Genomic DNA, 27,189 nt, shown 5'->3' on the forward strand with positions numbered 1-27,189 from the left:
ACTGTCTCATTTTAAACGTGTGATGTTTTCTTTGTTCTGTTGTGAATAAAATATGGACTTATGAGTTTTTACAAACGGTATTTTGTTTTTATTTACATTTTACTGAGCGTCCCAAATGTTTGTAATAATACTTTTTGTAATAATTTTACTCTTTAGTCACAAAGATCATTTTAGGCTTTGTGATTTTCAAACACAAACTAAACTGAAACAAATACACTGATTCTGTAAACTAAGGAGCTATGGAGGAGTCAGGCAGGAGAAAAGGGGAAAACCACAGAGAAGATTCATGGATGTAGTGAAGAAGGACGTGCACAGTGTTACAGACGAGTGACAGGGTGAGATGGAGGCTTACGATCCACTGCAGCGACACCTAAAGGCAGCAGACGCAAGAAGAAGAAGTCTGTTTGTGTATCTTTGCACTCCTTGATCCTCTCTTTGCTTTCCCACCAACTCAATCGGCTCCCTTCCCTGAGGCCCAAATCTACACCCTCTTCCTCCCCACTTTCAATCTGCCTGCCACATTAAGTGCTTTAAACCAGCTGTTTTAAACCAGCTAGTCTTAAGTGAAAGTGGATTATTAAGCCTTCCTTAAATAAAACACGTAAAGGTGCAGAATCTGTTTTTCGTCTGATATGGAGGAAAAGCCGCAGGCTCACAGAAAGAAGTCCCAAGTGATTATTTCAGGACTGTCACAATGGAGCTGTTAATGTTTGATTTCTAATGTTACAGAGCAAGACAGTCAAAAGAGAGCAAAAAAACGATTTTGAGATGTGGGAGCATTTAGGAAGTTTTACTATAAGTGCCTGAATGAAAATGAAGTGAAACAGGTAGATATTCAAAAAAGGGATGGACATGGCCTTAGTTCTATGTGACAGCAGTCACTGCAGATGCTGAAGGGTGAGGATTGGTGCTTTTCTATTCAGCCGCCCAACTCTTTATTTATCAGCGCCCCATTGCCATTTGTGTTCAAGAGAAAATGCAAATGATTCCTGAAAGATGAGATTATTTTGTAATTTTAGAGCCAAAATTATATATAAAAAAGGGGTCCTTTAGAGCTGTAGAAACCTGGGTGATAAATGGTTAATTAAGAGAGCTTGTAGACTCCATCAGAGGGGGAATGTGTAAAGGCCTGACTGGGATTGGCTCTGTCAGAGGTCTCGCACTTTTTCCATGTTAAATTCAGAATTACATTATATTACTCTCACATATAAAATCTTAAATTTGGGACAGTCATATGTCAAAGACCCCAAAGTACCTTATTATTCTAACAAAGCACTTCACTGTCAGACTGCAGGGTAAAAGCAGAATGGGAGGCAGAGCCTTCAGCTATGAGGCTTTTCTACTATGGCACAAACTCCCAGGTTGGATTTGGGAAAGACTTTTAGTTCTGTGGGTTCAGCCCACTGCAGGACTTCTTTTCTTTCATGTAGCTGCAGAAGAACATTGTTTATTAAAGCAGCACTGATACTGCTGAGACATGCAGTGAGTTCTGGCATTCACATGACTCACATAAATGTGTCACAGAAGCCACTGAGTTTGCCGTTTTTCCTCACATGCTCCGGGTGCAGCTGAAGTCATGAATAACTTTCTCCATAAAGTTTGAGCATCTTCCACACGATGAACGATCACTGGATTAAATGAACACCACTGTGAGGAGATGTGCTTCAATTGTGTGTAGTTTTATTCCAGCTTACAGAGGTCAGAGTTGACACGGTGAAGGGATCCAGCTGTCAAACATCTCAGATAAATCACAGAGACAGATCACACATTTACCTCTTTTCTGGCAGAAGAGGGCACCAGCCTCCACTGAACAACCTCACTAGACTTTACTCATGCATAGAGGAACCTTTTCTCTTTTTTTAAGGTTTCACAGTTAAGCCATTAATGCCTTCAGTGTTGCTTCTCTCCTACCACTTTGTAAAAAGGCACAGACTGTAAGAAGGTTTGGGAGACCCCATTTTCCAACATTGAGACAGAAACAATGGAAGCAGCTACAGGAGAGCCACACTCCGACAAAAAAGCGAACAGATTTATTCTGACGTGCTGTTCCTGAGAGTAGATCATTTGGTTTCTCAGCAGGAATCCAGACTGTTGTGATTAAAGTAAGAATTAAGTGACAGCATTGATCAAAAGTCCCACAGCAAACATCCAAAGACAAGCACCAGTTTGAAAATGTAATGAAAAAAAAAAAGGAACAAAGAAGCATTTCATTGTGATTAATAATCACAGACTTAGGTCACGATATCGAAACACATGAATTGAGTCTTGTGCGTCGAATAGAAAACTCTCAGAGGCCTTTGTTGAAGTAGACGTGTCGTATGCTGTCCCCATATTGAGACCTGATGGAGTCTCTCAGCTCAGGCTCCAGCTTCGAAACAGCCATAGAGCTGCAGGAGGAGGAAGAGAGGACAGAAAGGAAAAGAGGAGCACAGTCAAAGGTTTGTTTGCATATCAAGGCAAAACAAAGTGTTGTAGTCAATGCTAATGAAAGTGTAGAGGACAACACACATTTTTGTCAGTAAAAAAAAAAAAATCTACTCGGGTAATTAGGAAAGCAAATTATTATTTGACATGTACTTAATATTCATTGTTATAACGTTGTTATTACAGCTCTTCAAGGCCTCAGTAAAGAGTTATAAATGAGTTTTACAATACAGGATGCAAAATACATTTTAAAATGAGCAACATATTAAAGTAAAAAAGTTGCACTATTCTACTGTAAGTTTATAAAATCTCAGCAGGTTTTATTAAAGATAACTAGACATGTGCCGGTCTTTAGCACCGTGTGTGAACACTTTACTTCCTGAACCTTAAGGACGAAAGAACAGGCGATTTTAGGTTTATTCTCTCGCTGAATCGTTCGAGTTCTGGCTTAATCTCAACATAAAGAAAAGTGAGTCTTATGCCCCCCAAATTTTTAAAATAAGAACTGCATTTTACTTTTTTTCTCTTTAGTGTAAACTTACATTAAACATGGACAACATTTCATATAGACAGCAGTGTGCATGCTTTTACTCGTGCAAAAGCTTAAAAAGAGAGTGAACGTAAAGGTGGAAGCCAGTTTATGAGCTAAGGCCCAGTTTAACATGACTGTGAACCGTGCACAGCTGCTCCAGTAGAAAATATAGAATTGGTCAAGTAGAGAATAGATACTCTTTAAAGTTGAAATACTTCCAATGGGGGGGAAAAACATGCTCTCCAAACTTAAAATCCATGAGAAAGTTTTGTGTTTTTACCCTAAACACCAGCTAAACCATAAGTCACAGTGAACATCTGGAAAGCAGTTGTTAAGCGTCTTCATTCCACGCTCGCTGGTGCTGCGTTTTAATTCCACTCACCTCACTGACATTTCATTTTTTAGCTTTGCCTTCAGAGAACAATGAGTTATGGACTACTGATCTGATTGTAGACCATTAGAAGCACCTGTTAACCGCACACTCATCAATAATATTTTTCTTTTATAAGCATTTTATATTTTTATGAAACAAGAGCAGCGGAGAGAGATGAGAATTAAACAAAGGGAACGGCATGTGGTACGCATCCTCACCATTTTACTATCGGGTCACTCCCAAACCTAAAATTTAAGGCGGTAAGTCCAGACCTGGGCTGCACAATCAGACTAAACCAACATTTAAATCAATGATCATAAGTTCCCAAGCGGGCTTACATTATAATTTATATTTATAATTTGCTGGTAAGATGGAAATAAACTTGTAAAAATATGATTTGCCACATTTTATATGAGTCTTTCAAAACAAACTAACATACAGATAAGCTGCATCCTTATTTGAAAATCTAACTTCAGTTGAAATTGTTTCCCAAAAGTTAATTTTCTCTGTGAGTTTTAAACTGGATCTGAAGACTGAGATGATGAAATATGTCTGAGCGAGCTTGAGTGAACAACACGTTTGAAAGCTGATTAGAGGCCAAGACACTGCAGCAGGATTTATTGTAACTCCAGGAATTCCAGCATCGCAACTTAATCCACCAGCTGCACTAACACGGACATCTTTTATCGGACCAAAGCCACAAGACTTGAAAACCTGAGCTTTCTGCTTTGGATTTTTAAAATCTAGTCGATTAGTGTGGACTAGTTTCTGTAGCAGAAGCTGATTGTGTGAAACAGCTACAACTTAACTTAGACACAGGTCTTGATAACCTGCTTCCTCCTATAGAGAAGGTTCTACAAAAACTCTTATATTTATTATTTATTCCTAAGTTTTGTCACACAGCACACTGTTTTACTTTGATTTTTGTCAATTCAAACATATGTGAGAGAGAGCATACCATCTGAAGCTGAAGACAACGTGTCTTAAAGTGTTTTAAGGGCTATTCTGAGGCAACTCTAATGAACTCTTTTGATTACAAATACTATATTTCTACAGTACGGAAACCAACTCCACTCCTCCCTTCATCTAGAACTTCTCTGAACACTTTTCAGATGAGTTGAAGATCAAAAATTTGAGTTGAGCTTCAAAAACAGAACCAACCAATGAGCAACTGCGCTGTAATCCTCCATCTTTTATATACAGTCAATGTTTATTTAAACAAAGGACTTTCTTTTTCCCTATTAATGTAATTGTGTGCAGTCCTATGAAAACTAAATACACCCTTACTGTTTCCACAGAAATTAAGAGAGTACGTAACAGCCAGGAGCTGCTAATCGTCAGCAGGTGTGGGAACCTCTATAAAAACAGAGGTTTTGGCAGTTTGCTGTTCTGGAACATTTGCCACAGTCCCAGCAAATTCATCCCAAAGTCAGTTTGTGCTCAAACAATCTGCAAAAACCCAAAAGCTACATCACTGACTCTGCAGGCCTCAGTACAAAGAAAAAGACTGAACATGAAGGGCTTGTTTCTAAAGGTTGCCAGGAGAAAGCCCTTTCTCTCCAAAAGGAACGTGACAGCACAGCTTACTGTGAGCACGGCGGTGGAAGGCTGATGATGTGGGTTTATTTTGGAGCCACATGATCTCTACATCTTGTAGTCATTAAGTTAACCGTGAATTCCTGAAGTATCCTCAAGTCAAATGTGAGGTCTGAGGCTAAAGCTTGGCTGAAACTCTGTCACGTCACAGGACAACGATCTTAAGCGCAACAGGCGGATAAAGAAAACAATTGAGGTGTTGCAATGGCCCAAAGTCCAGACCTCAACCTCATTTAAGAGAATAAATGAATGCTCGCAAACTTCAACAAACTGTAAAGAAGAGTGGGTCACAATTCCTCCACAATGACCACCAAAGCACAGAGAAAATGTACACATGTCAAGAAACCAGGCTGACTAAAGCTAATTATTTCTTGATGCTCCTTAAAGTCCACAAACTTGTGTGAAAGTAAAGAAACAGTTTCATTACCATCTCTGAGGGAACAGGGAGCAGGCAGCCGGCACCATGAAGATCAAACTTTGGGAAAAAAGGACAAAAGTTACCACTGAAATACTCCAGAGGACATTATAGTACACCTGACCCTGTAAACTCTCTGTACTTACAACCCTCCCACCAGCATCACTTGAATTGGTCCATGGAGAAATGTGATTCTCTGTAAAAAGCGAGAAAAGCACAATGAGGACAAATGCACACATTTAGCAGGAGAACGGTAATGAAGACGAACATCATACCTGCATGAACTTGTATTTTTCCAGCCTTTGCATGATGATGGGGAGGACAACTGACAAAAGGAGAAGAACAAGAACATTAAGTGAAGAAGAGAGAGAGGATTTACCACATCTTCATGACATAACTTTCTCCTAAACACTTCTTTGCGTACTCATTCCTGGTGCGGCCATGGTAACCCGAGAAATGACCACCTGAGCGATGCCTTTTACTGCTGCTTTCTGCAAACAGAAAAAATGGAGACAATTTAAGAAAAAATAAACACATTACAAAGTGCCTTGAAGTGCCTTAAAGTGTGTCCGGACCGTAGAGTGGCCCAATTTGTTGCCATTTTCATCTGTGACGGCGATGCCATTCAGAATTTCCCTAAAAAACAGAGAAAATGAAGATGAAAAGACTAAAAACAAAGAAAAAGGAAACTGAACATGAATAAGTGTTTCTCTTAGAGATAAGAGGGGAATGTGTTTATTGTGTTGTTTTACTCATTTATTTTGGATTTATTTTATAGCTTTATTGTTTTGTCTTGCTCTGTACTTTAACAATATACAGTATCAAGTACTGCACAGTTCACAGTAAACACTCTTTTATTGGGTCGCTATTCTGACTTCACTTCATCTTAAACCTTCAATACTGAAAAAAACAAACAAAAAGAAGTGTAATAATCTGTAACGAGAGAGGATCAGTACTAAAGGCCCCAGACCCTTCCCTGTGTCTCATTCACCTTCAGTCTCTCCCCACTTTCTTAATAAATGCCCCAAAGCACCAAAATTAAGCTTTAAAAGGATGAAAAGTGCTCTCTCCAAATCACGAATGTCACAAGCATCAAACTGGAGAACAAAATTGTGAAAATGAGCCAGCTCCTGTTTTTCTACCCGTGGAATGCAACGATCTCTGCTGAGATTTCCAGAAAAAAAACTAAACAAAAAACATTAAGAGTGTGTAGAGTAACATTAAAAGTATAGATTTCTTGTTTTTGCAAACACAGAAACTTATAAGCAGCTCAGAGATTACACAGATGCACACAGAAATCAAGGTAAGCTAGTTAAAGATGTTAACTTTATGATATTTCAGCAAAATGCTAATATCTTGAACTACGACTGCTGCGTCTGTTGTGCCAACTCTACACAAACACATACAGAAGTCCTAACCATCCCAGTTTAGCAAGTAAATATGCCAACTTTAAATAATTTGTGCAACTGGTTTGGCAGGTAGTTAATTATTGCATAATGGCCATTCAAAGTAAAAGTTAAAAATAAGCTTTAAGGCGACGTGATGTTCCGAGAAACAAACACATTTACTGAAGTTAAAGCTGGAATTTTCTTTGCGTTTACGAGCCTTAATTAATCCTAAAAACTCAAAATCTCTGAAATTTAAACCACAAATTTAAGGAGAAAAAGCCAAATCTGCTTTGAATTTAATTTAACAAATGATATGACTTCACTTTGTGAGGGTGGATCATCAAACTGCAGGCAGATGGTAAACAATGACAGCACACATTAGTAAGAAGGTGCGACAGTAAATGACACCATCGGTACGCTGGAAAATCTTTCTTCTGATAATCTGTTAAAATAACAAGTATTTCCTTATTGCTTTAATTCCGGCACAAATAATTATTTAATTACACAATGGCTATAACATCTGCTAGTTGTTACTTTAAACCCTATTTTTCTTCTACTTTTTTTTTTTAAATCTGTGTCATTAGTGCCAAGGCTTTCTACTAAATCTGTTCTTTCCTTCTTATTTTAACTTCAATGGCCCAAATATGCCGTGATATAAAACAAAAGGGTGGAGACAGCTAAATTTCTGACTTCCCAGGGACCCTTGGTAGATAAAAAAGGTCTACCAAACTGAATAAATATAGTCGTGCTGCAAGCATGGACATGTGAACCAAATTTAATGAGATTCAGTGAAATAGTTGTTGAGATCACTGAGATAATTAGGATTCTGGTTGAGTATTGGTGCACTTAACCTTCCATCAAGAAGATGTTGAAATATAAAGTAGAAGTTTGTTTGAAAACGATGCTGGTGGAGCTAAAGGAAAACACGCAAAGACCGAAGGCTTCATCATCTGGAAACCATGAACATCTGTGCAAAATTTCACGGCAAATCATCAAATAGCTGTTGAAATATTTCAGCATGTACCAACTGACCTACATTACCATCCCCTGAGCCATAGCTAAAAGAGATTTACACATCACGCCACTATTTTAAGATCAGTAATTCTCCAGAACACCTTCTCTCAGGATCTAACACAGCAAACACTGCTCTGTGGTTGAGTATCCTCAGGAAGCCTGCCCTTACAGAGTCGCTGTGTTTCAGCAGACATGGCCAAAAAAAACCCTTCAGTTCAAAGAAAAACGCAGGAGGACTCACTGCTGCCTCATCATGGGAATGTTAACACAGTTGGCAGCTGCCACAGCTACAAAAGGGACCCAGCGAGCCACGAGAGGAGGAGCTTTCTGTGGGAAAAAGCAGAGAAAAGTCATCATGAATATCATTGTAATACCTGTAAAGATCTATGCAGCTGTGACTGGGTTAAAGGGACATTTTCAGCTTTTGTTCCTGTTGGTTTTTGTTCACCAACAGCAACAGGATATATATGACAGAAACCAAGAAAAAGCATAACAGGTCTGACCCAAACTATTATTTATAAGTTGGTTTGGCCACGATTTTAAACATAGGGCATAAAAGTGATCGCATCCAGATAAGTTTGACAACAAAACACTTCTTAAAAACAGTCAGCACTGTATGAGTTCCTGCGTGCAGCATTTGTACCTTTGTGTAGAGGTTCAGTCCGACCGCTGTTGCTAAAGCTGTGCTGGTCGCTGTAACGTAGGCTACTCCAATCTGTCTGAGAGACACAACAAAGGCATCGAACAGCAGCTGCTATTAGAAAACTGTTTTTTTTTTTTTAATGTTTACATAAATAGGCATATAAAATAGCCAGCATTCAGTATGTGGAGCTCTCACACGTTTTGTTTTGCATCCAGATAAAATTAAGGTGTGTTTAAATGCACCCATGTTTATATTTATCCAAATACTGCAAGTGTGCATTTGGTTAAGCTTCCACTACATGCCATTTTTATGATACACTGTGAAAGGGGTCATTTCCTGCTTTGTGCTACAGGTTGGAAAGGATAACTCTAGAAAATATCTCCCATAATTGTCCAAAGTTTATGTGTGAAAACTGCTTTACAGGTGCATGGCATGATATCCACCAGCACACACCATGCACCTGATGGCTGGATATGAAGAAAGCTACCTGTAAATCAATCCAAGAAGACAGGATCAAATCAGTTTGTTGTGCAGACCACTTTGGAAGGAAGTTTGAAACAATTATTACCGATAAGGTAAAAGTATCTGACGAGAAGTCTTTCCCGGGAATGGAAAGTGGCAGTGAAACTTGCTACTGCTCTTTTTACCTCTACTGATGCCCTCAAAAATTTCTAGTTACTCGCTGATGCTGTGAGAGTTCACTGCATTCTTATCTGGAGGATGTGAAATGACAAACTTAAAGTCTTAAGAGCGCTTACTTGGGAGTGATGGGGGAGGCAGCGTTGCGGTTGGTGTAGTTGACTAAAGCGTTGAAGGACTGATTTACCCACTGCCAGAACACCACAGCAGGAACTGTCCTAGAAACAGACATGAATTATGAAACCTGTAGAACTTCCTCTGCAAGAAAGTAGGATGTGGTAAAATGCAGCTCTGCCTGTTCGCTCTTCTCTACCTGTAGAACTGCAGCATGAAGCCGGTGATGGCCATGCCTCCGGGTACCTGGAATGACATGCGGCCGATGAGGTTCATGCGGTCTCCTGTGTCTGGGTGAAAAGCTGAGTCGTAGAGCTTCTTAGCGTAGTAGAGCTGCTCTGCTGTGGTGCCGGGAGGGATGGATCCCGCTCTGCAAAGCAGCAAAAAAACACACTCAATGACGCTGGCGGAGCCTTTCGTAACTACAACACAGATTTATAATAAAATCTGCAGAAGCACGGTTACATCACAGAGAACAGGGTATGAAGCAAAACGTTGAAGGTAAAATGGGAATTTCTACAATTTTGCCACAGACGTGACAGGTGGTTTCCTTCTTTACTTAAACTACTCTTCTGCCGTTAGTTTTGTGTTCTGCATGTGAATTGCAATTATTTGATTGCAGAATGCTCTTTTTTTTCAGGGTGAGTATTAGGACTGTCCTACTGTGGCTGTCTGCGGGGGGGGTTTCAGGGTTTCCCCTCTATTCTGTGGAATAGAGGGGGAAACCAGAGCTCCTAAAACGAAACCCACTGGGAGAACATGCAAACTGCAAACAATCTTTCCATTTCCAGGTTTGAACCCAGGATAGAGCAAGCCAATGAGCCACTGTGCCCTGAATGTCTTTTATCAAAGGAAACTTGAGGATGGTCACATGACACGAGACATTTTAGAGCTTGTGCATTCATTATCTCACCTGCAGCTTTCTACTAAAGCTTTGGCCTCATCTAATCGCGAGTCAGGCAGGAGCGCTGTTCGGCAGTCGGTGATGTTGAAGAAATGTTTTAGTCTCCCCATGAACGTAGACTGATCCCATCGTGGTGCATCAATGTCAAACGAGCTCAGAGCCATTGCGTCTGTTAAAATCCAGGTGCAGATTAATGCATCAAAAAGCCTCGCAGCTTGTGTTAGTGCGGGACGTCACTCAGCAGCTGCAGTCAGATCCTGAGGAAAAGAGGAAGAAAGACATTATTACAGGACAATCAAAGAGTTGGTGAATAGTTAATGCATGCTCTTGTCCTCCTTTGAGCTGATGTAACATTAACAGATTTTTGTTTTTTTAGCTCAGCGGCTCAGAGACACTAGTTTTCTTTACCTTTGAACCCAACGTCCCACATGCAAAGGTGTATGTTTATAAAGCTGAGACACAACACAAAACTTATTTGGATAATTAACATCCAAACAGTCTCTTCGGTTTCCCTAATCTAAGAATTTCATAACACTCCCTTGGGTTTGAAAATACATGTATCCATGACAAATCTGAACAGCTGTGAGCTTTACTTTAGTTTCTAGTACCAGTCCAACGCTTCATTCCATTGTGGTTCTGGATGTAAGGAGTCCATGCGAACACGTAATCACCCTTTTAGCCTTTCTGCTTCCATAATGAAGGATTGACTGGACTCATGGGGTCACTTAATTAAATTTGCGAGAGCTTTGACAGTGATGTCAGTGTCTAGAGCACCAAACCTACAACAGCAGAGTGAACCCAGACAGCTGTTTGTTATGTCAGCGTACATGCTGAATTTGATGCTCATGACGGTGATGTTTAAGAGAAGAAAACTGAGCAAATGTGCAAGATACAAAAACAGCTATTTTAATATTATTGATTGATTCATTGATAAGTTTTACAAGCCATCATTTCTTACAACAAATGAAGCAGATCACACATCCGGAGTTAATTCAAAGCCTTGAGTTTGTATTTGATAGCTTTTAACTGTAATTTTAAATATAAGGTCCAAAGGAATGCAAGTGCAAGTGAGAGAGACTTTCATTAGACTAAAAGAAATAAATAAATAAACCCATCCGAGAGACAGCAAAAACTTCAGGAGTGGCCAAATCAAGAATCTGGTATATTTATAAGAAGGAATGAGACGGCCAGCTCAGCAACACCAAAAGGCAAGTCAAAGTCTACCTAGATCACCTTGAAGGTGCAAGCTACTGGTTACACTGGTCTAGAAGTCCAGAATAGACTGTGCCAGAAAGCATCTAAAAGAGCCTGCATAGTTATGAAAAAAAAATTAAAAAACTGAAAATACTAATCAAGGTAGACGAGAATGATGGGAAGAGAAAAGTATGAAGAAGAAGAGAAACGGCTCATGATCTGAAGTGTAAATGGTAGAAGCGATGTTATGGCATGGACATGTATGGCTACCAGTGCAACCGGGTCACTGGTGTTTATTGATGACGTGACTGCTGATAAAAGTAGCAGGATGAACTCTGAAGCATGCATTACTCTCTGCTCAGATTCAGCCAAACTATTGGAACGGGCTTGCAAATAGATAATCACCCAAAGAACTGCAACAACATTCCTTTGCCTTGAGTTTCTCAAAGCAAAGAAATGAGATATCCTTTAACAGCTTTACCAGAGCAGCCTTTTCATTTATTAAACCAGAAAGGTACAAAGACCCAGAAAAGATCCTTGACTTCAAGCTGAAAGTCTGCACTTCAGTCACAGCTAAACTACTAAAATTGTATCTTTATCCAACAAATTACTGACCTGACAGTATAAAATGCTTTAAGTGCAAAGAATAAAACCTGTGATATAAATGTGGTTTGTATTGTACAAAGGGATTTCAGAGCTCAGCAACTTGCCTTCCTCATAAAATTATGGTGGTTATAGCCACAAAAGTAACATATTTAAATACTTTGCTCCACATCTCCTAGAGGAAACGGTGCCCATGTTGGCATTAAACACTGGTAAACATACTAACTTTCGTCTGTTCAGCATCATTCCTGCAACCCCTGCTGCGATATCGTTGCTCTGACTATCCTGTAGCTTTGTAGCTCAGGCTCTCTAAAGTTAGGCTGTTGGAAACATCTGCTCTTGGGTTTAAACCAAACACAAACTGCCTAAAAACCCTCAAAGCCCAAACGTCTACTAGAAATCATCAACCACCTCCTGTTAATGGGTCCTCGGGTAGTGATTTTGAGTTTTTTGCAACTGCACCATTGTGCTTGCTTTGAAGCAACCGGGGGATCCAAAACGTGCTGACTACAGCTCAGCCTATCCAAATGTCCCACAGTTCATCTCCATTAGGCACTTACTGTAAGTTTTAGGTAAGTTTTGAAACAGGTGAAATGTAAGGGCGAGGAGAAGAGGATATCAGCGGTCTCTGAAGGTTCAGCCTGGTTGGAACTGGATTATTTCTGAAGCTGTTTGTTTACAAAATAGGTCAAAGGTCTGTGGAACATGGTCGAGAATAAGTCAACGTAGATCCTATTACCAGGACATATAAATAATAATATTAAAGAACATATGTAGGACTGCATCTGAAAAAAATTATTACACCTTCATAACTCTTTATTTTGTTTGATTAAAGATTCAGTTTACAGTTAATTTAAAACAGAGAGAACAACAAATCTTCACATTTAAAAGCTAAAACTAGAAAAGACTGAACTTTTTTTCATGACAAATTATTAAACACTTAAAAAAAAGTGATGAGGACAAAAAGCCTTAGCTGCAGAGCACGTATCCCGAAACTCTTGATGTAGTGCTTTAACTACATTTTTAAACAACTTATCAAGCCTTTATCAAATATTTCCACCTGGACCAAACCAAATAATGAAACTGTCACCTGTAGTGAAGGTCAGCAGGGTGCTAATCAATTTGGCCACGGTCACGAAGAACATGATTGATTTGTTCATTGATAAATCAATAGGGAGGCTGACTGATTATATTGTGAATAATAATAATAATGGATTGCATTTATATAGTGCTTTTCAGGGCCCTTAAAGCGCTGTACAATTCCACTATTCATTCACTCTCACATTCACACACTGGTGGAGGCAAGCTACAGTTGTAGCCACAGACTGACAGAGGCGAGGCTGCCATATCGCGCCATCGGCCCCTCTGGCCATCACCAGTAGGCGGTAGGTAAAGTGTCTTGCCCAAGGACACAACGACCGAGACTGTCCGAGCCGGGGCTCGAACCGGCAACCTTCCAACCTGCCAACTCTTTGAGCCACGAATAAGACACAACATTGCAAGAAGACCTAAATGTTTGCTGCAGGGCAACAGCACAGCACAGATCCCATAAATTATTGATAAGAGGAGCAGTTACTTGGGTAAAACTGCAAGTATTGCACTTTAGTAATGCTCAATTACAAGTTCAACTCCCATAGATAAATCACTAAAAGTACTAAACCAAGCTAAATAATCCCTGACAGATATGATTATGTAATAAAATGATAATAAGCAATGTTTTGCTGTAAAGCAACATTTCACTGCTGTAGCTGGCTAAGACGAGGCTTGGTTAAAGTGAACCAACTATTGAAACAAATGAAATATTCACATATAAGGGGCTGGAACTGTGTGGGGTTTTTTGTTGTTGTTGTTTTGTTTGTATATTTTGAATGAAAAATCAGTGATTATTAGTGAAGTAGTAGAGTCAACTGATCGATCAACCAATGATTACTATTTCTTCATCCATATGGTGGAGTAAACGAAATAAGAGATGTAACGTGCAGAGTACTGCAGTACAGGTAGTTACTACTGCTGACTAGCAGAAGGTTGCCAAACTGGATCTGTAGGCCAGAGCCCTAGTAACATCTGGATAAGTAGTAGCACGTGGCTGCTAATGGTTGAAATGTTAAATTACTTACATGCAGTTTGCGGAGAAGAGAAATGTGTGGAGACCTGTGTGAAGACAACCGACCAGAGTGCTGTGAAAAGAGTGAAAACATGTCAGTTGGGGCTCACTGACTGATGCAACTCAGTCCTCGCGTTACCAGCTGGGTCTGACGGGGGGGACCCCCAGCAAAGCACGAGCCAAAACACCGACACACCGGCTGCTAACACCGCCCTTTGAAACCGAAAATATACCTGTGTATACACCTCCAACGGACCAGCAGAGCACGAACCTGCCAGGTGGTCAGCTCAACTCCCGTGCAGGCACAGTAAAAGAAAAAAAATGCGCACGTGGCAGGTTGTCCTCCAATCAAAGGCTGGAGCAGATGGGGCAGATCCTTGCGTTTAAACCGGTGGAAACCGAACCTGATATTTGGCTGAAGACTAAAATTAAATCAGAAACTGGGGGGCGGGGGCGGTTCCAGATGTTGAATCAACCCCCTCCAGTTTACAGCTACTGTTAGTAGCTAGCTAATTACTTCGGTGACATTATATCCGGTTTGTTATGGTAAAAAGTAGTAAAAATGTATGTCCGTTGACTTATTTTAACATTATGGACAAGAAGAGTGCACAAAATGAGATTTCAAAGTGTACTGTCTAAAGACAATTAAACGTTTAGCAGGTAGCTAACTAAACTCGTCCACCTTAGTTTTGGGTTTAGCGATGCCTTCATGGTACTTTGTTTAAAACAAAATGTAAATAAGGAACACCCGTTTACACTGGTCTGCTGCGATAATGACCACTTAGTAACGAGCCGCTACAAGAACGAATAACACAGGGAAATAAATGTTAATGAACAGAATCCATACACTTCGATTACAAAAGAAAAGCGTATCCCCTCAAAACAGTATCAGAGTCGGCATTTTGTATTTTACCCATTTAAAAAAAGTTTCATGAATGCAACACGACGCGGAATCTGTGCGTATCTCTGCGTCTGACGTCACTCCCCTTAGTAACCCTCGGCGGCGTCTCCAGGAGAGAAGGCAACAAGATGGTGAGTTTTAATTTATCGCAAACATTAGCGCATAACCTAACACAAACTTCCTCGAGTGCTCATACTTCTACACCTTATCGTCCATTTTTAGTTATATCAATTGTAATAAATTCCGTCACCACCAGGTTGACAAAGAAAAAAAATCGACTGCCTTGTTGCTTCGTTCAGTTATCAGGGGAGATTAGCTTAGCACGTTAGCTGTGTTTAGCTCCCATTTGCGTGCCGTTATCTAGCCCTGCCTGGGAAACAAATTAGCCGTAAGGATCAAGAAAGTCAAAGCACAAGATCTGACTTGCTGCTCAGAGGATCTGTTACCGTTAGACGAGTGCTTGTACATCATCAAAATCCATAGAGGGTGCTAGAAATGGCCTGTTGGTGGATGGAAAGAAGAGATGTGTTTTTGCAATGGTGGTTAGCTGCAGCAGTGCTCCCCCTGTCCCCCCGGAACAGTAACACCACGCTGCTGTTTTTAACTGCTTGTTGTAGGGATTGCTGTCCATCCTGCGCAAGCTAAAGAGCACACCAGACCAGGAGGTGAGGATACTGCTGCTGGGTCTGGACAACGGTGGGAAGACCACACTCCTTAAACAGTTGGCATCTGAGGACATCAGTCACATCACGCCCACGCAGGTAAGACACAAAGGATGTTTGTAGACAAAGCGTAGTCGTGGAACTTTCATGCGTTTCACCTCCTCTTACTTATTTTATCTTCTTCCTGCAGGGATTCAACATTAAGAGCGTGCAGTCTCAGGGGTTTAAACTAAATGTCTGGGACATTGGAGGTCAGAGGAAGATCAGGCCGTACTGGAGGAACTACTTTGAAAACACAGATGTTCTGGTGAGGAGATGATGCACCAAATGAAGCAATATGACCTTAATTTCAGTAACATGCAACTCTTTCACAAACTAACAAAGAAAACTTTTTGTTTCAGATTTATGTCATTGACAGCGCTGACAGAAAGAGGTTTGAGGAAACGGGTCAGGTATGTAACTGTGTATAAGGGTTTGGGCTCCTCACCAAAGAAGTTTCAGTTTCCTACCAAATGAACGGTGATAAAAAAAAAAAGAATTGGACTATATGTAGTTATAAGTGAATTATAAGTAATTAGGGTTATTCCATTTCAGATCTTTGTAGGTCTTCTGCTCAACCTTGTACCATTCTTCGTAACAGAAATGAAAAATAAAACCAAGTTTTGGAGTTTCCAGATGGTTCTCTAATTATGACTGAAAAAAATAGTTAAATATATGCATATTTAAAAATTTTGAACCTTCCTTTACCTACCGTTTTGAGAAGTACTGCCCTGGAGGAGTCTTATAATTCAACTTTAATTTTTAATGTACTAAGAAGTGTTAAAAATGTCAAAAAGGATTCTACATGCTTTATTTTACAGTATTGTGAAACTCAACTCTATACCAGTAAATGTCACTAGTTGTCTTTCACATGTTTTTACTGGTGTGTGTTCAAATATGGGACTTTACACAACTGTTTGAATTTTGTTTTTAATATTTTAATTACCCAGTGCTCAGACATTTTTTTAATGTATCTGTCCCAGATTATACATACTGGTTCATTTTATGGCAAGAAAGCCAATTATTTTATTTATTTTTTATTAAACAGCTGATTATTTCCCCCAAATCATTTGTAAATGATACCAATCCTATCCTAAAACTTTTAAATTAATAAGCAAGAAATACATTTTATTTATAGTTTTTTAATAATTACAGAAGCTGAGGATATAGTGTTTAAGGTGTTAGGCTATATAATATATATTTTATGTTAGAAATAGAGAAAACATGGATAATTCCATGTTTTGCTTCTGACTTTAAATGTGGCTAATGCGTTCACCTTACACATGAAAAATACCTGGTTTGATTCCGGGAGGAGACCCAAACCAGCCTCAGGATGTACAAGCTAGTGCAAGCCCCAAGCCCGGATAAATTGAAAGGTTGTGTCAGGAAGGCCATAAAACATAAAATCATAAAATCTGACCCAAATCAAATATCCAATATATCCATGTGGCAAACTCCTGGGAAATAAAGTAGCAGCTTAAAGGTCTTCTTCTTCTTAAGGATCTGAACCCTAGAGCTGTTTTACATTACAGTACAGTTGAAGTCCCTTCTGGTTGTGTAAGTGTGTGTCTGTCATGTTGTGTAGCTGACAGATGTGTGTGTCTGTGTGTGCGCTGCAGGAGCTGGCTGAGCTGCTGGATGAGGAGAAGCTGAGCGGTGTTCCTGTGCTGATCTTTGCAAACAAACAGGACCTCCTGACCGCCGCCCCAGCCTCCGAGATCGCAGAGGGTCTCAATCTGCACACCATCCGGGATCGCATGTGGCAGATCCAGTCCTGCTCCGCCCTCACTGGCGAGGGGATTCAGGTGAGCAGATGAACTGTGCTTCACCTTTGTTGCATTTAAAAATTATACATATATCTATATTTTCCTTCTCACCCCACTGCTTCCCCTAAATTTAATACAGGAGGGCATGAACTGGGTCTGCAAGAGCGTCAACTCTAAGAAAAAATAGCTTTGCTTGTAGTCTTCTACTAATCAGGAGGACCAGCAGCAGCAACAGCAGCAGCACACACGCATACACTGACACACATTGCACCCTCCTGAGCCTTAGTACAAGGGATATACCTGTGAATGTACACACACTACTAATCCAACATGGACTTGGAGTTTTTAACCCCTCTGCATTCCCGCATCGCTGATGTTTACTAATCTCAGCACATCTTTCTGTGCTGGCCTCTACAACGAGGAGGGGCGTTTGCCTTCAAAAGGGAACCCAAACCAGCATATCGACCCCTTCCACCCCTCCGCCGTCCACCCACGTCACCATCTCTGTCCAACCGCAGCCACCCATGCGCAGCCTGTCACAGCCTCAAACATTCCCATTAAACTGCTGTCTTTCACTGGAATTCCAACATGTTCTTTAAGCTCTTTCACACGCTGTCCTGGAAACCACCCCCCTCCCTCCATCTCACCCCTATGTCGTGACAGTTTTTGTTGTTTTTGGTTCTTCTTCATTCCACAAAAGGCTGTAACGCGCTTTTCCTGCTATGGCTCTGTTCAAAGTGACGTATATTTTTGTAATTGTCTTATTTATGGTGAAGTAGAGTGTAGAGCGCTTTTGAACAACAGCTCACGCAGCGTGTGTGTGTGCGTGTGTGTGTGTGCGCGTGTGTGTGATTTCAAGGATGTTTGAGAAACAGTCCAACTCCCCCCACTACAGATAAAATAATACTCTACATGTTAATATGTAAAAAGGAGGCTGAAATTAAATGGTTAAAGACATTTTTCGATCAACTGTAAATAGCTCAGCTCTGTGTTCATATGTTACCTTATGCACATGTTATAGAGTATTTGTTACCCTGCTGTAGTCTATAATGTTTGCATATCTAATGTATGCCTGCAGATCTGTAACAGAGGAATAGGTACTGTATGTCCCAGTGCATTTCTATGTGCAGGTAATTCGCTCCTTTTGATATTCTTGAATGTAATCTGTCCAGAGCTGAAGATACTGTATGTGAATAAAAACACGAGAAAAATGTTTCACAAGTCTTACATTTATTTAGTTTCTGGATGCAGTAACATACTTGGATACTGAAGACTTGGTCACATAAGCAGGTGGAGTCGTGTGCTTAATGACAACAACCACCCTCTGTGGAGAGGCCGCTGTGGGAGCTGATGGGTGGGGCGCAGAGCATTGTTTTCACTATCAAAATGTGGATTTGATCTAGCAGTACGATACCCTACTTGTATGGAACTGCAGCACACATTTGTCCCTCTTGTGTGCTGGTATAAGCCTGCGTCACACAAGATTATTATACAGTGAGATAATAGGTGTGGAAAAAGCAAAGATTTTAGTTAACCAAAACAGAAATAACTAGACTTTTGTGGGGGGGAGTGTTCACTGGGACAGTGTGCATGCGTGTGAGTCAACTGCCTTCATTTAGTGTTTGTGTTGAGAGTCATGACAATATAAAATCAAACAAATCTGTAAAAAGGCCTCCAGAACCTTTCAGAATGAGCTGATTGTTTTATATTAAGTAAGTTTAGTACATTTAATGACCCATGCAAAATTTTACCTTTCTTCTGGGATTTCCTTCTGAACTACCAGCCCTTGAATTATATAGGCATTGCTATAAGTGTTCTGCTTTTCAAGTTACCTTATGTCTTCTAGCATATTTGAGCTGTCCTAATTTTTCAAATAAAAAAGATATCCACATGAAATTTCCAGGGCTGAAAGACACATTTACTGAAAAACAGCAACCAAACCAGTTTTACACGTTCCCCATGTGTCACGATCTCATTTTTGTTCTATGGGGAAACTTGAGCATCAGTATCATGGGATATATGACAGCTTCAATAGCAAAACTGCCACTTTAATGTCTAGGATGTAGAGTAATAGAAACAAGCTCTGGCACCCAGGATGTTTTCTCTGTTTTCTGTTAATTCACTGGAAAAGTTCAAAAAGTATATATTGGGTAAACTTGCAGGGGTTATATCACCATGTGTGGTCGATGACGGTTAAAACAAGGTTTAGCATATTATAAAGGTCTGATTTCTATCTATATTTTAATACTGGGATCGTCTTCTAGCCACGATTTGTTTCTAATATAGTCCAATTTTGCATGAATTAAATCCAAAACCTGAAATTCTATTTATTCAGACAATTAAAACCATGTTAATGTTGAATAAGTGAGCTTTAAACATATATTCAGCCATCAATCATCTCTTTAGCTTCTCTAGAATAAAAAATAAATGAATAAATAAATAAATGCTGATGTTTAATAAAATATTCGTTCTAGATTTTCTTGAAATTCCATATTATTAACTAAAAACTCAGAGGTCTCCTGAAGGTATTTTCAAACTCTTTGCATAATATATAACATAAAATCATAAATGTTGCACTTGCATAGGTGTACAAGGTCAAACTGTGAAGGATAATATAACATTAAAAATTTGACACATCCACCAACCTGTTTGAAAATCAGTGAACTTGTCTGTAATTATGATTACAGCTAAAAAAAAATGTATAAAGGTAAATTTAACTTCTTGTTTCTTGAAATAAAATCTTAACCTGTTTAAAATTAGGGGTAAGGTTTAGGTTTATTTTTAACTCCTTTATGTGCACGTTTCACCTAGTGCACACAGCACATACAAGTGGAAATGTTATAACTGATGTACTCAAGAGCTAAGATGCATGTGTAAAGGAACTGATCTGAAAGCTAACACCTTCTAGTTTTAGAAACCATGCTTGTTTAGCATGCAGCTAAAATGCACCCTCACCCACATAGAGCTCTGCCTGTGACCTAATGAATGATAAAGCTACAGTAGTTCAACCTATGACATGGAAAAAACATGTGCTTATGTTTCCAAAATATCTACAGTTGTGGTAAGAAATTTTTATGCACGCATGAATGTCATGGTAATTTTAAGCGTTGAGTGATTTCTTTGAACTGCTCTTTTTACAGAATGGAATGACTGTACGCCATACACCTTTAATGATTCTAAAAGCAGAAATTGGGTTCATAAGTTTGAATCGACTCTCCTCCGCTTATCCAGTTCAGGGTCAACAACCTTCAGGCATAATTCCAGCTGTATATTTGACCGCTCTTCTTTGCAGAGTTGGTGGAATTGGTTGGCTTCCTGGTACACCCCCGGCTTAAGCATAAATTTTCAATAGGGTTGAGGATCAGGGCTTTGCAAAATCCCTACCAGAAGCATACTATTAGCTTGCTTCATCCAATTCCAAACCACTTTTGATATGTGTTTGGGATCATTGTCCTGTTGGAACACAATTGTGTTTGACATTTGAAACATCTAAGCTGCTGATTTGACCTGAAGTTAAAAAAATGTAATCTTCCAAACACTGTGGCCAAATAGCTCAATCTTTGTGTCTGACCATAAAACTTTTGTCCAGAAGCCATTTGGCTTGTCCAAGTAGGCAGCTGAAATTTCACTCACGCATGTCAATTTTGGAACAGGAGCTTTTTTATTGGTCAGCACCCTCTCAGTGCATGGTAGTATATGGTCGTTTCACTGTGGACACTGACACTGGTGTTCCAGTGAGTGTTGAAAAATAAATAACTTTTATGCTACCAAAGAGGAAACTGACTGTTATAGTCAGTCGTGATCACTAGTAGGAAGTGAATAGAAGCTTCAGCACCTTATTAAAATATTTAAATCAGTATATGTATATATTTGAGCTTGTATTTGATGCTGTGTAGATTAGAGAAAATCCAAAATAAATTCAACCTTGTTATCTAAATTGGGGTTTTTAAAGGCATTAAATATGCATGCTGTATAATCATTCTAACCTGGAAAAAGAACAGTTCAAAGAAATAATTAAAACCTCAAAATTACCATGACATCATGCTCATGATGAGCGTATGCAAATACTGACCACAACTGAATGTTCTTTTCCGAGATGCTACAGGCTCAGCCTGTCCTAAAATGCAGAATGACAGCTGTAAGATACCATCGTGATACATCTGGAAAATTACTTCCACTGCTGACTTGTACAAATGACTTATAAATGTCTAATCACTTATAAGTCATCACTGATGATGCATGCCTGTGCTACTCCAGGTACTACTGGTGAAAACCAGACAGTACTGCCTGGAGAGGATCAATGGCTTCCTGTGTTACAAAATATTGTGTCACAAAATCATGTCGTTCTTGTGAATATCTATTACAATATAACAGTTGCAGTGTCAAATCAAATCCTGACAGGTTGTCAGGTTTCAGGCAGGTGGTGCTGCATCCACCGGTCTGGGTAAGTGCCTGATGTCCTGGGGCTGTGCTTGAGGAACCGTTGAATCTTCTCCCCCGAGCTGAAGTGACAAATATCAGGAAACAAATACACCTCATCCACCCACAAAGGCCCCTGTTTAACTTGAGAGCACTTAACTGTTACAGACGTGAGCGATAAACAGTTGTATGACACTGCAGTCTTTCACCTCCACCCAGTAGTTTTAATATAACTACGCAAAACTATTTAACCTTCAAATGACTAAGTTGTATAATTGGAAAAAAATGTTTCATGTCATGAATTCTACTTCTACTTTTACATAACTTTTATAAGAACTGTTTTTTTTAAACATTTGTTGTCATAAGTTTTGGTAGTGACAACTTTTTGATTGCTACAACTTTCAGATATTTCAGTGATCTCAATATTTGAAGAGTTTCAGGAGTTTTTCTGCCAAAGTAAATCACACGCCCACAAACATGATGTGTGCTTAGGTGTTGTTTGAAACAAACCTTGTATCAGGTCGATGGCTGAGTTTTAAATAATGAACAGGAAATAAACTGAGGCCCAGAGCTATGGAAGCTTGTTTCCACAAGTTAAAATATCTTTAATTTTTTTTGAAAGCCAGACCTAAGTTGAAATTTTGAGCTATTACCTCAAGATTTTGACTTACTGACTGAAACTTCTATGCAAGTCAAAAATGTTAAGATAACTAAACTACAATTTTGACTTATGGATATATTTATCCATAAGTCAAAATTCTAAGATATTTATCTTTTTTCTTTTGTAAGCAGCAGAAACAACAACAAAATGCAATCTATTTGACTATTACCAAGTTATGCTACATTTCAGAGATAGTTTTCTTGCTTTTGTTTAGTTTCCACTGGTTTTTGCTGTTATAATAAGATATCTTTTTATCAGAAAAGGGATTTAGAACAGGTATTACCACACAACCACAATACTTTGTTTGGCAGCTCACTGACAGTCATGCAGACATCTTAAGTCTCAGTAGACAAAGCCTCATCAGACTGAAACTACAGCAGACATTTCCTGTTTACTTTTATTTTATTTTAGTTATTGTTTCAGTTTTTTTATGCCTTGCAGCAAAAGTTTTGTTTTGTTTTGTTTTTTAATTTTTTTTTATTTCTGTTAACTAAAAATGTTCCACTCATAATTTTATTTTATTTTTTCTAGTTTGGTTTTAGTTAACCATGGCAATGTTGCTCGGTTACCCTGACCCTCTTTGATTTTACATAGAAAACCCATGAATGGCTCATATTTTCTGCTTAAGTGAAGGCAATCACTGACTGCAGGAACCTTAACTACAGCACTGAGTCCACTTACTATATAACTGATTACTCCCAACCCTGAGTCATTTCATTTTAAAGCTTAGAGAAGCAGCATGTGTTTGTTATTACTCAACCCTGAAGTACACTCAGATCCTTAATACTGACCCAGAAGAAGATATTTGGAGGTATTACATGTCTAATAGTGTGTTCCGGGTGCAGAAACAGTGTGCTATGTGTTTTTACTTTATGCATAGCTTTGTATGTAACTGATTCAGAGGGCCTTGGAGGCCTGAAAACAGCCTCTTCTTGTCTTACAAAGATTCTCATTGTTCAGTCTTCCTCTCTGCTCACACAGACAGAATGTGCAAGTGTTGTTCCTCATTTCTGGCGCTTAAACGCCCAGTTGCATTTAAATCTAACAAAGCACTGCGGAAAATGTGATACACCGCGGGAGTCACATTTAGAAATATGAAGGCGTTGGGGGAAACAGTCTGGGAAAATATCTTTTTGCTCTTTGGTGGAGAGTTGGAGATAAGTTGGTCGCACTAAGACTGAAAACGCTGAAACAGCTAGCATGGCCTGACTAATTCACCTGCTCAGGCTTGTTAATTTGCACAAAGTGCTGCTTTAAGGGGGTTTGAGTGCTGGAGATTTTTTGCTGGGACCAGTTGTCAGGCAGCTGTGAACACAGACTTGTCCCGGCAAACTGAATTACTGGTATCGAATAAATAAACCTGATGAAATGTAATTTAGTGAGCATGCCAGGTGTTACCAGTGTTTATGAAACCTTTCTGTGGCACCGTTAAACTAATATACATAGTGCTATCAGTATTTTAATCTACTACTTCTTTAGCTGGCACAAAAATGGTTTTGGTCTCTACGGTGAGTGTCTTTGAGTCTTTGAATGTTGTGAATTACAGATGCACCTGATTAAGCAAGCCAGTTAGCAACTACACATTATCATATCCAGTATACAAGATGGCAGTGTGCTTCCTGATATGAAAACCAAAGTTAAGAGTCTATGTGTCTAAGTCTGTTGGTTCAATTGCTGATTTTTGAGCACGACTAATAAATGATAGTACTTTTAGAGGCAGAAAGGCTAATGTAAGTCAACCACAAGTTATTAGCTAATGAGGATCCTGGATATTGTTAGTCAGATCTTGGCCAGTTACAAAACACTAAGATGTTGACAGCAAAAATGCTCAAGTCAAGGCTTCCTAACAGGAGTTTAAATTAAAGTAGGTATGCCCATCCTTTATGCTTTCTAGCATCCAACCAAAGACAAGATTTTTAAAGTTTAGCACCTTTACAGCCGCTGGTTTTTGTGAAGCCAGAAGTTGCCTTAACATCCATTTGGGATGTTTTTGCATTTTAGGGCGACCAAGTAAATAAGGCCCAGTCATGCAGGCCTAATGACCAATCAACCACCTGTCAAGTAGGAATAATGAGTATTCCCCAACAAACTGTGGGGAATACTCACTGTTGCTGGAGGTTGGTGGGAAAATGATTATTAACAACTGGAACTATGGATGAGACCTGGCAGACTCCAAGTCAGTTATCCAGGTGGGTAAGTTATTAAATAATTGTTATGTAAGGAAAAGAATCCACAGGAGCCAAAACCACTTTTAAAGTTAACCATTTTTTATGGGGAAGATCGACTCCACTTAACAGCCAACCTCAAGCATCACCTAGGGGAAGTGCAGTTTTTGCCACTTAAGCTATGTCTATGGACCACCTTCCCACCTAAAAATGGTGTCAGGGACCAAGCAGTAAAGCACAGAGGTAGGGTTGCCAACCGTCCCTTAAAATACGGAATCGTCCCGTATTTAGAAACAAAAGTACACGTCCCGTATTGAGCTAATAAGGGACGCACTTTGTTCCGTAATACAGTGAGAATCAAAAGTAGTCTATAAATGTTTATGGAATTAACGCTTTGTTTGAAAACATAATTCCCAGCCCCTCTCCTGCTTTGTGACCAATGAGCTGACAGCACACTTATGACAATTCGAGTATGACAATTTAGATTACCGCTCATCTCATTGGTCGAGGAAAGGTCGCTTGCGGAGAAAATACCGGAAGACAACAGATGACCACAACAAGAAGCATGGCCAACAGGGGAACAAACGCCGACACTGCGGTGCAAGTCTCGGACGACAGTACACCTAAAGCTGGACAGACACTGTGCGATTTTCAAACTGCACGATTGACTCGCAGGGGTTAGAAGTTGGTAGGTCACGATGCAGGTCTCACACTCCGCCCGATGCTCTGATGCGACCTGAGTGCTCACACTGTGCCTCCATAAAATGAAGGTTATAACAGAAAATCTGTGGCTCTCTCTCTCTCCGTCTTTCACTCACACAGACACACCACCACCATCAACTTTGCTAAATTGCTAATGAAAACATTGATCAGGCAGCTGTGATTGAGCAGCAGTGTAGATCCAACTATTTTCACGGTTGTTGTGGTCGTGATCATTTTGTGAGGCCACATCGAAAAGGCTCGGATGAGCTTTCCAAAGTTCTACAAGTTGTGCCTCCATTGCTTGTGTCCACATCACACGCTGCACAGCCGTGCTGCGCCGTCTTTTTCACCGACGTTTACGTGTTTGCGCGTGAGCAGTGTGAGCGGCTGCGGTGACACGTCACGAGCGATTGATGATCGGGAGCTGGTCGTGAGGTGTTAATCACTTCTCGTTACCCCACGTATACTACACGATGCACGATGAAGGCCAAAATCGGGCCGATCACCAAATCGGTCGCACGACTCAAAAATCTTCTCAAAATGGGCCTAAAACCGCACAGTGTAAGCCCAGCATTAGAGCAGCAATGTTTGTTCGCTCAGAGAAAGGGAAGAATGGGAAAAGGAAAACACCTGGCTGGAAAAAGTTAATATGGGCATGTGCAGTGAAAATCAGCGCTATGTGGCCAGAAGTGTGATAATATGACTTATTTTGTGTAATAAACAACTGCAAGGATGGATGATTACAACAAATAGATGACTAATACATAAAAGTAATACATAGATGAATAATGATGATGAGTTAAGATGCTTAATCATGGGAACAAGCGGGTTTACAAACAGGAGCAGCTGATTAGCATTAGAAAAGCTGAAATAATACCTCAACTGAAGCCAATTGTACTAAATGCACTAAATGTGCACTGTTACAAGAATATTTTTCGTTCTATTGCTTTCTATTAATTTATATAATTTTAAGTTAAGCAGGACAGAGTTCTTTTAAAGAAAGATTTACTTATATTCTCAAAAGTTAAGCATGACAGGCTTCTGTTCAAGAAAGAGACCTGTTTTATTGTGTTAATGTTGTCATTTTGAGCTAAAAATAAATGGCTAAATGATCATTTGTTTCACATGTGTTCATATCACAAAGAATAGAATATGCATCTACTTAAATCAACTTCAAGTCAAATGGTTAAAAAAATAATTTCACACACAAAAAAAGAGCTAGAAAATTCACCACACTGGGAAGGGTGAAGACAACTGGGTCGCCCGGCCCTGGCCACGAGGTGTCCCTTATTTATTTTTCAGGGAGTTGGCAACCCTACACAGAGGACACGTCGCATTCAAAAAGGTAGGTTTTTATTGATCTAAAAATATGAAAATGACAAACAAATCCAAAACTTATACAGGCAGACCAATAAAAGAGGGCAATTCAATAAACTCAACTCCAAACAACAACTAAGAAAACGAGACATTAGGGAACTTAAATACTGGCTTAGCTAAACAATATGACACACCAGGGGAAGACAAAATGGCTGCTATATAGCAAACTAACACAAAACAATGAAACAAACTCCAAACACCCCCCGGGCAATGAAACATGTGGTTCAGTCCAATGAGGCTCTAATCACTACTTTAGATCCCTCAGCCCTTAGCCACACCTTTTGCAACCAGGAAGGAGAAGCCATGTGCCCCGGGTAACTCAAGCAAAGGAAGATGTGTTAATACAACATTAAAACATGTTTTGTAACGTGTGATGGAAAAATAAACCAATTTAATTTAATAATGAAAAAATATATTGGACAATGAGTAAAATATATTTTAAGGACTGACTGCAAAGTGAAGTAAACTAGTGGTGAGGTGTGGCTTGCCATCACATGTGGTCACGCCTAATTAAAAAATATCAAATTTAAGGCTCAAAAACATCCAAAAACAAA

General features: G+C 39.6%; 2 protein-coding genes across 4 annotated transcripts; one reads left to right on the forward strand and one right to left on the reverse strand.

The window, feature by feature from the left end:
- Positions 1 to 1,658: 1,658 nt before the first annotated feature.
- sfxn2 (sideroflexin 2) lies at positions 1,659 to 15,387 on the reverse strand. Of its 3 annotated transcripts, none has more exons than XM_080873529.1 (13): positions 15,291 to 15,387; positions 13,957 to 14,016; positions 10,052 to 10,299; positions 9,338 to 9,508; positions 9,144 to 9,242; positions 8,386 to 8,461; positions 7,984 to 8,069; positions 5,916 to 5,976; positions 5,765 to 5,831; positions 5,616 to 5,665; positions 5,487 to 5,536; positions 5,353 to 5,400; positions 1,659 to 2,387 (listed from the first exon to the last, which is right to left on the reverse strand). In XM_080873529.1, exons 3-13 carry the CDS (start codon positions 10,204 to 10,206, stop codon positions 2,288 to 2,290), a joined length of 963 nt encoding a protein of 320 aa, XP_080729655.1. In that variant the 5' UTR covers positions 10,207 to 10,299; positions 13,957 to 14,016; positions 15,291 to 15,387; the 3' UTR covers positions 1,659 to 2,287. The 3 variants fall into 3 exon arrangements, with proteins under 3 accessions (XP_080729655.1, XP_080729656.1, XP_080729654.1); XM_080873530.1 differs by lacking the exon at positions 15,291 to 15,387 and adding an exon at positions 14,215 to 14,734; XM_080873528.1 differs by lacking the exon at positions 15,291 to 15,387 and adding an exon at positions 14,177 to 14,733.
- On the forward strand, positions 14,864 to 19,194 carry arl3b (ADP ribosylation factor like GTPase 3b). The gene is given in 7 exon segments (XM_080873531.1): positions 14,864 to 14,955; positions 14,957 to 14,975; positions 15,462 to 15,605; positions 15,697 to 15,813; positions 15,908 to 15,958; positions 17,165 to 17,350; positions 17,451 to 19,194. Coding segments are annotated over 7 exon segments (642 nt in total). The 5' UTR covers positions 14,864 to 14,878; the 3' UTR covers positions 17,499 to 19,194.
- The last annotated feature ends 7,995 nt before the right edge of the window (positions 19,195 to 27,189 follow it).

Source organism: Rhamphochromis sp. 'chilingali' (genome assembly GCF_963969265.1).
Source record: "Rhamphochromis sp. 'chilingali' genome assembly, chromosome: 22".
In the NCBI taxonomy this organism is placed as follows: Eukaryota; Metazoa; Chordata; class Actinopteri; order Cichliformes; family Cichlidae; genus Rhamphochromis; species Rhamphochromis sp. 'chilingali'.

Coding starts and splice junctions, on each gene's coding strand:
- sfxn2 (XM_080873529.1), bottom strand. CDS start 10,206: ATGGCTCTGAGCTCGTTTGACATTGATGCACCACGATGGGATCAGTCT. Junction 5,832..5,915: donor ACAAATTGGGCCACTCTACG/GTCCGGACACAC, acceptor TTCTGTTTGCAG/AAAGCAGCAGTAAAAGGCAT. Junction 2,388..5,352: donor TCCCTGTTCCCTCAGAGATG/GTAATGAAACTG, acceptor CTCCTCCTGCAG/CTCTATGGCTGTTTCGAAGC.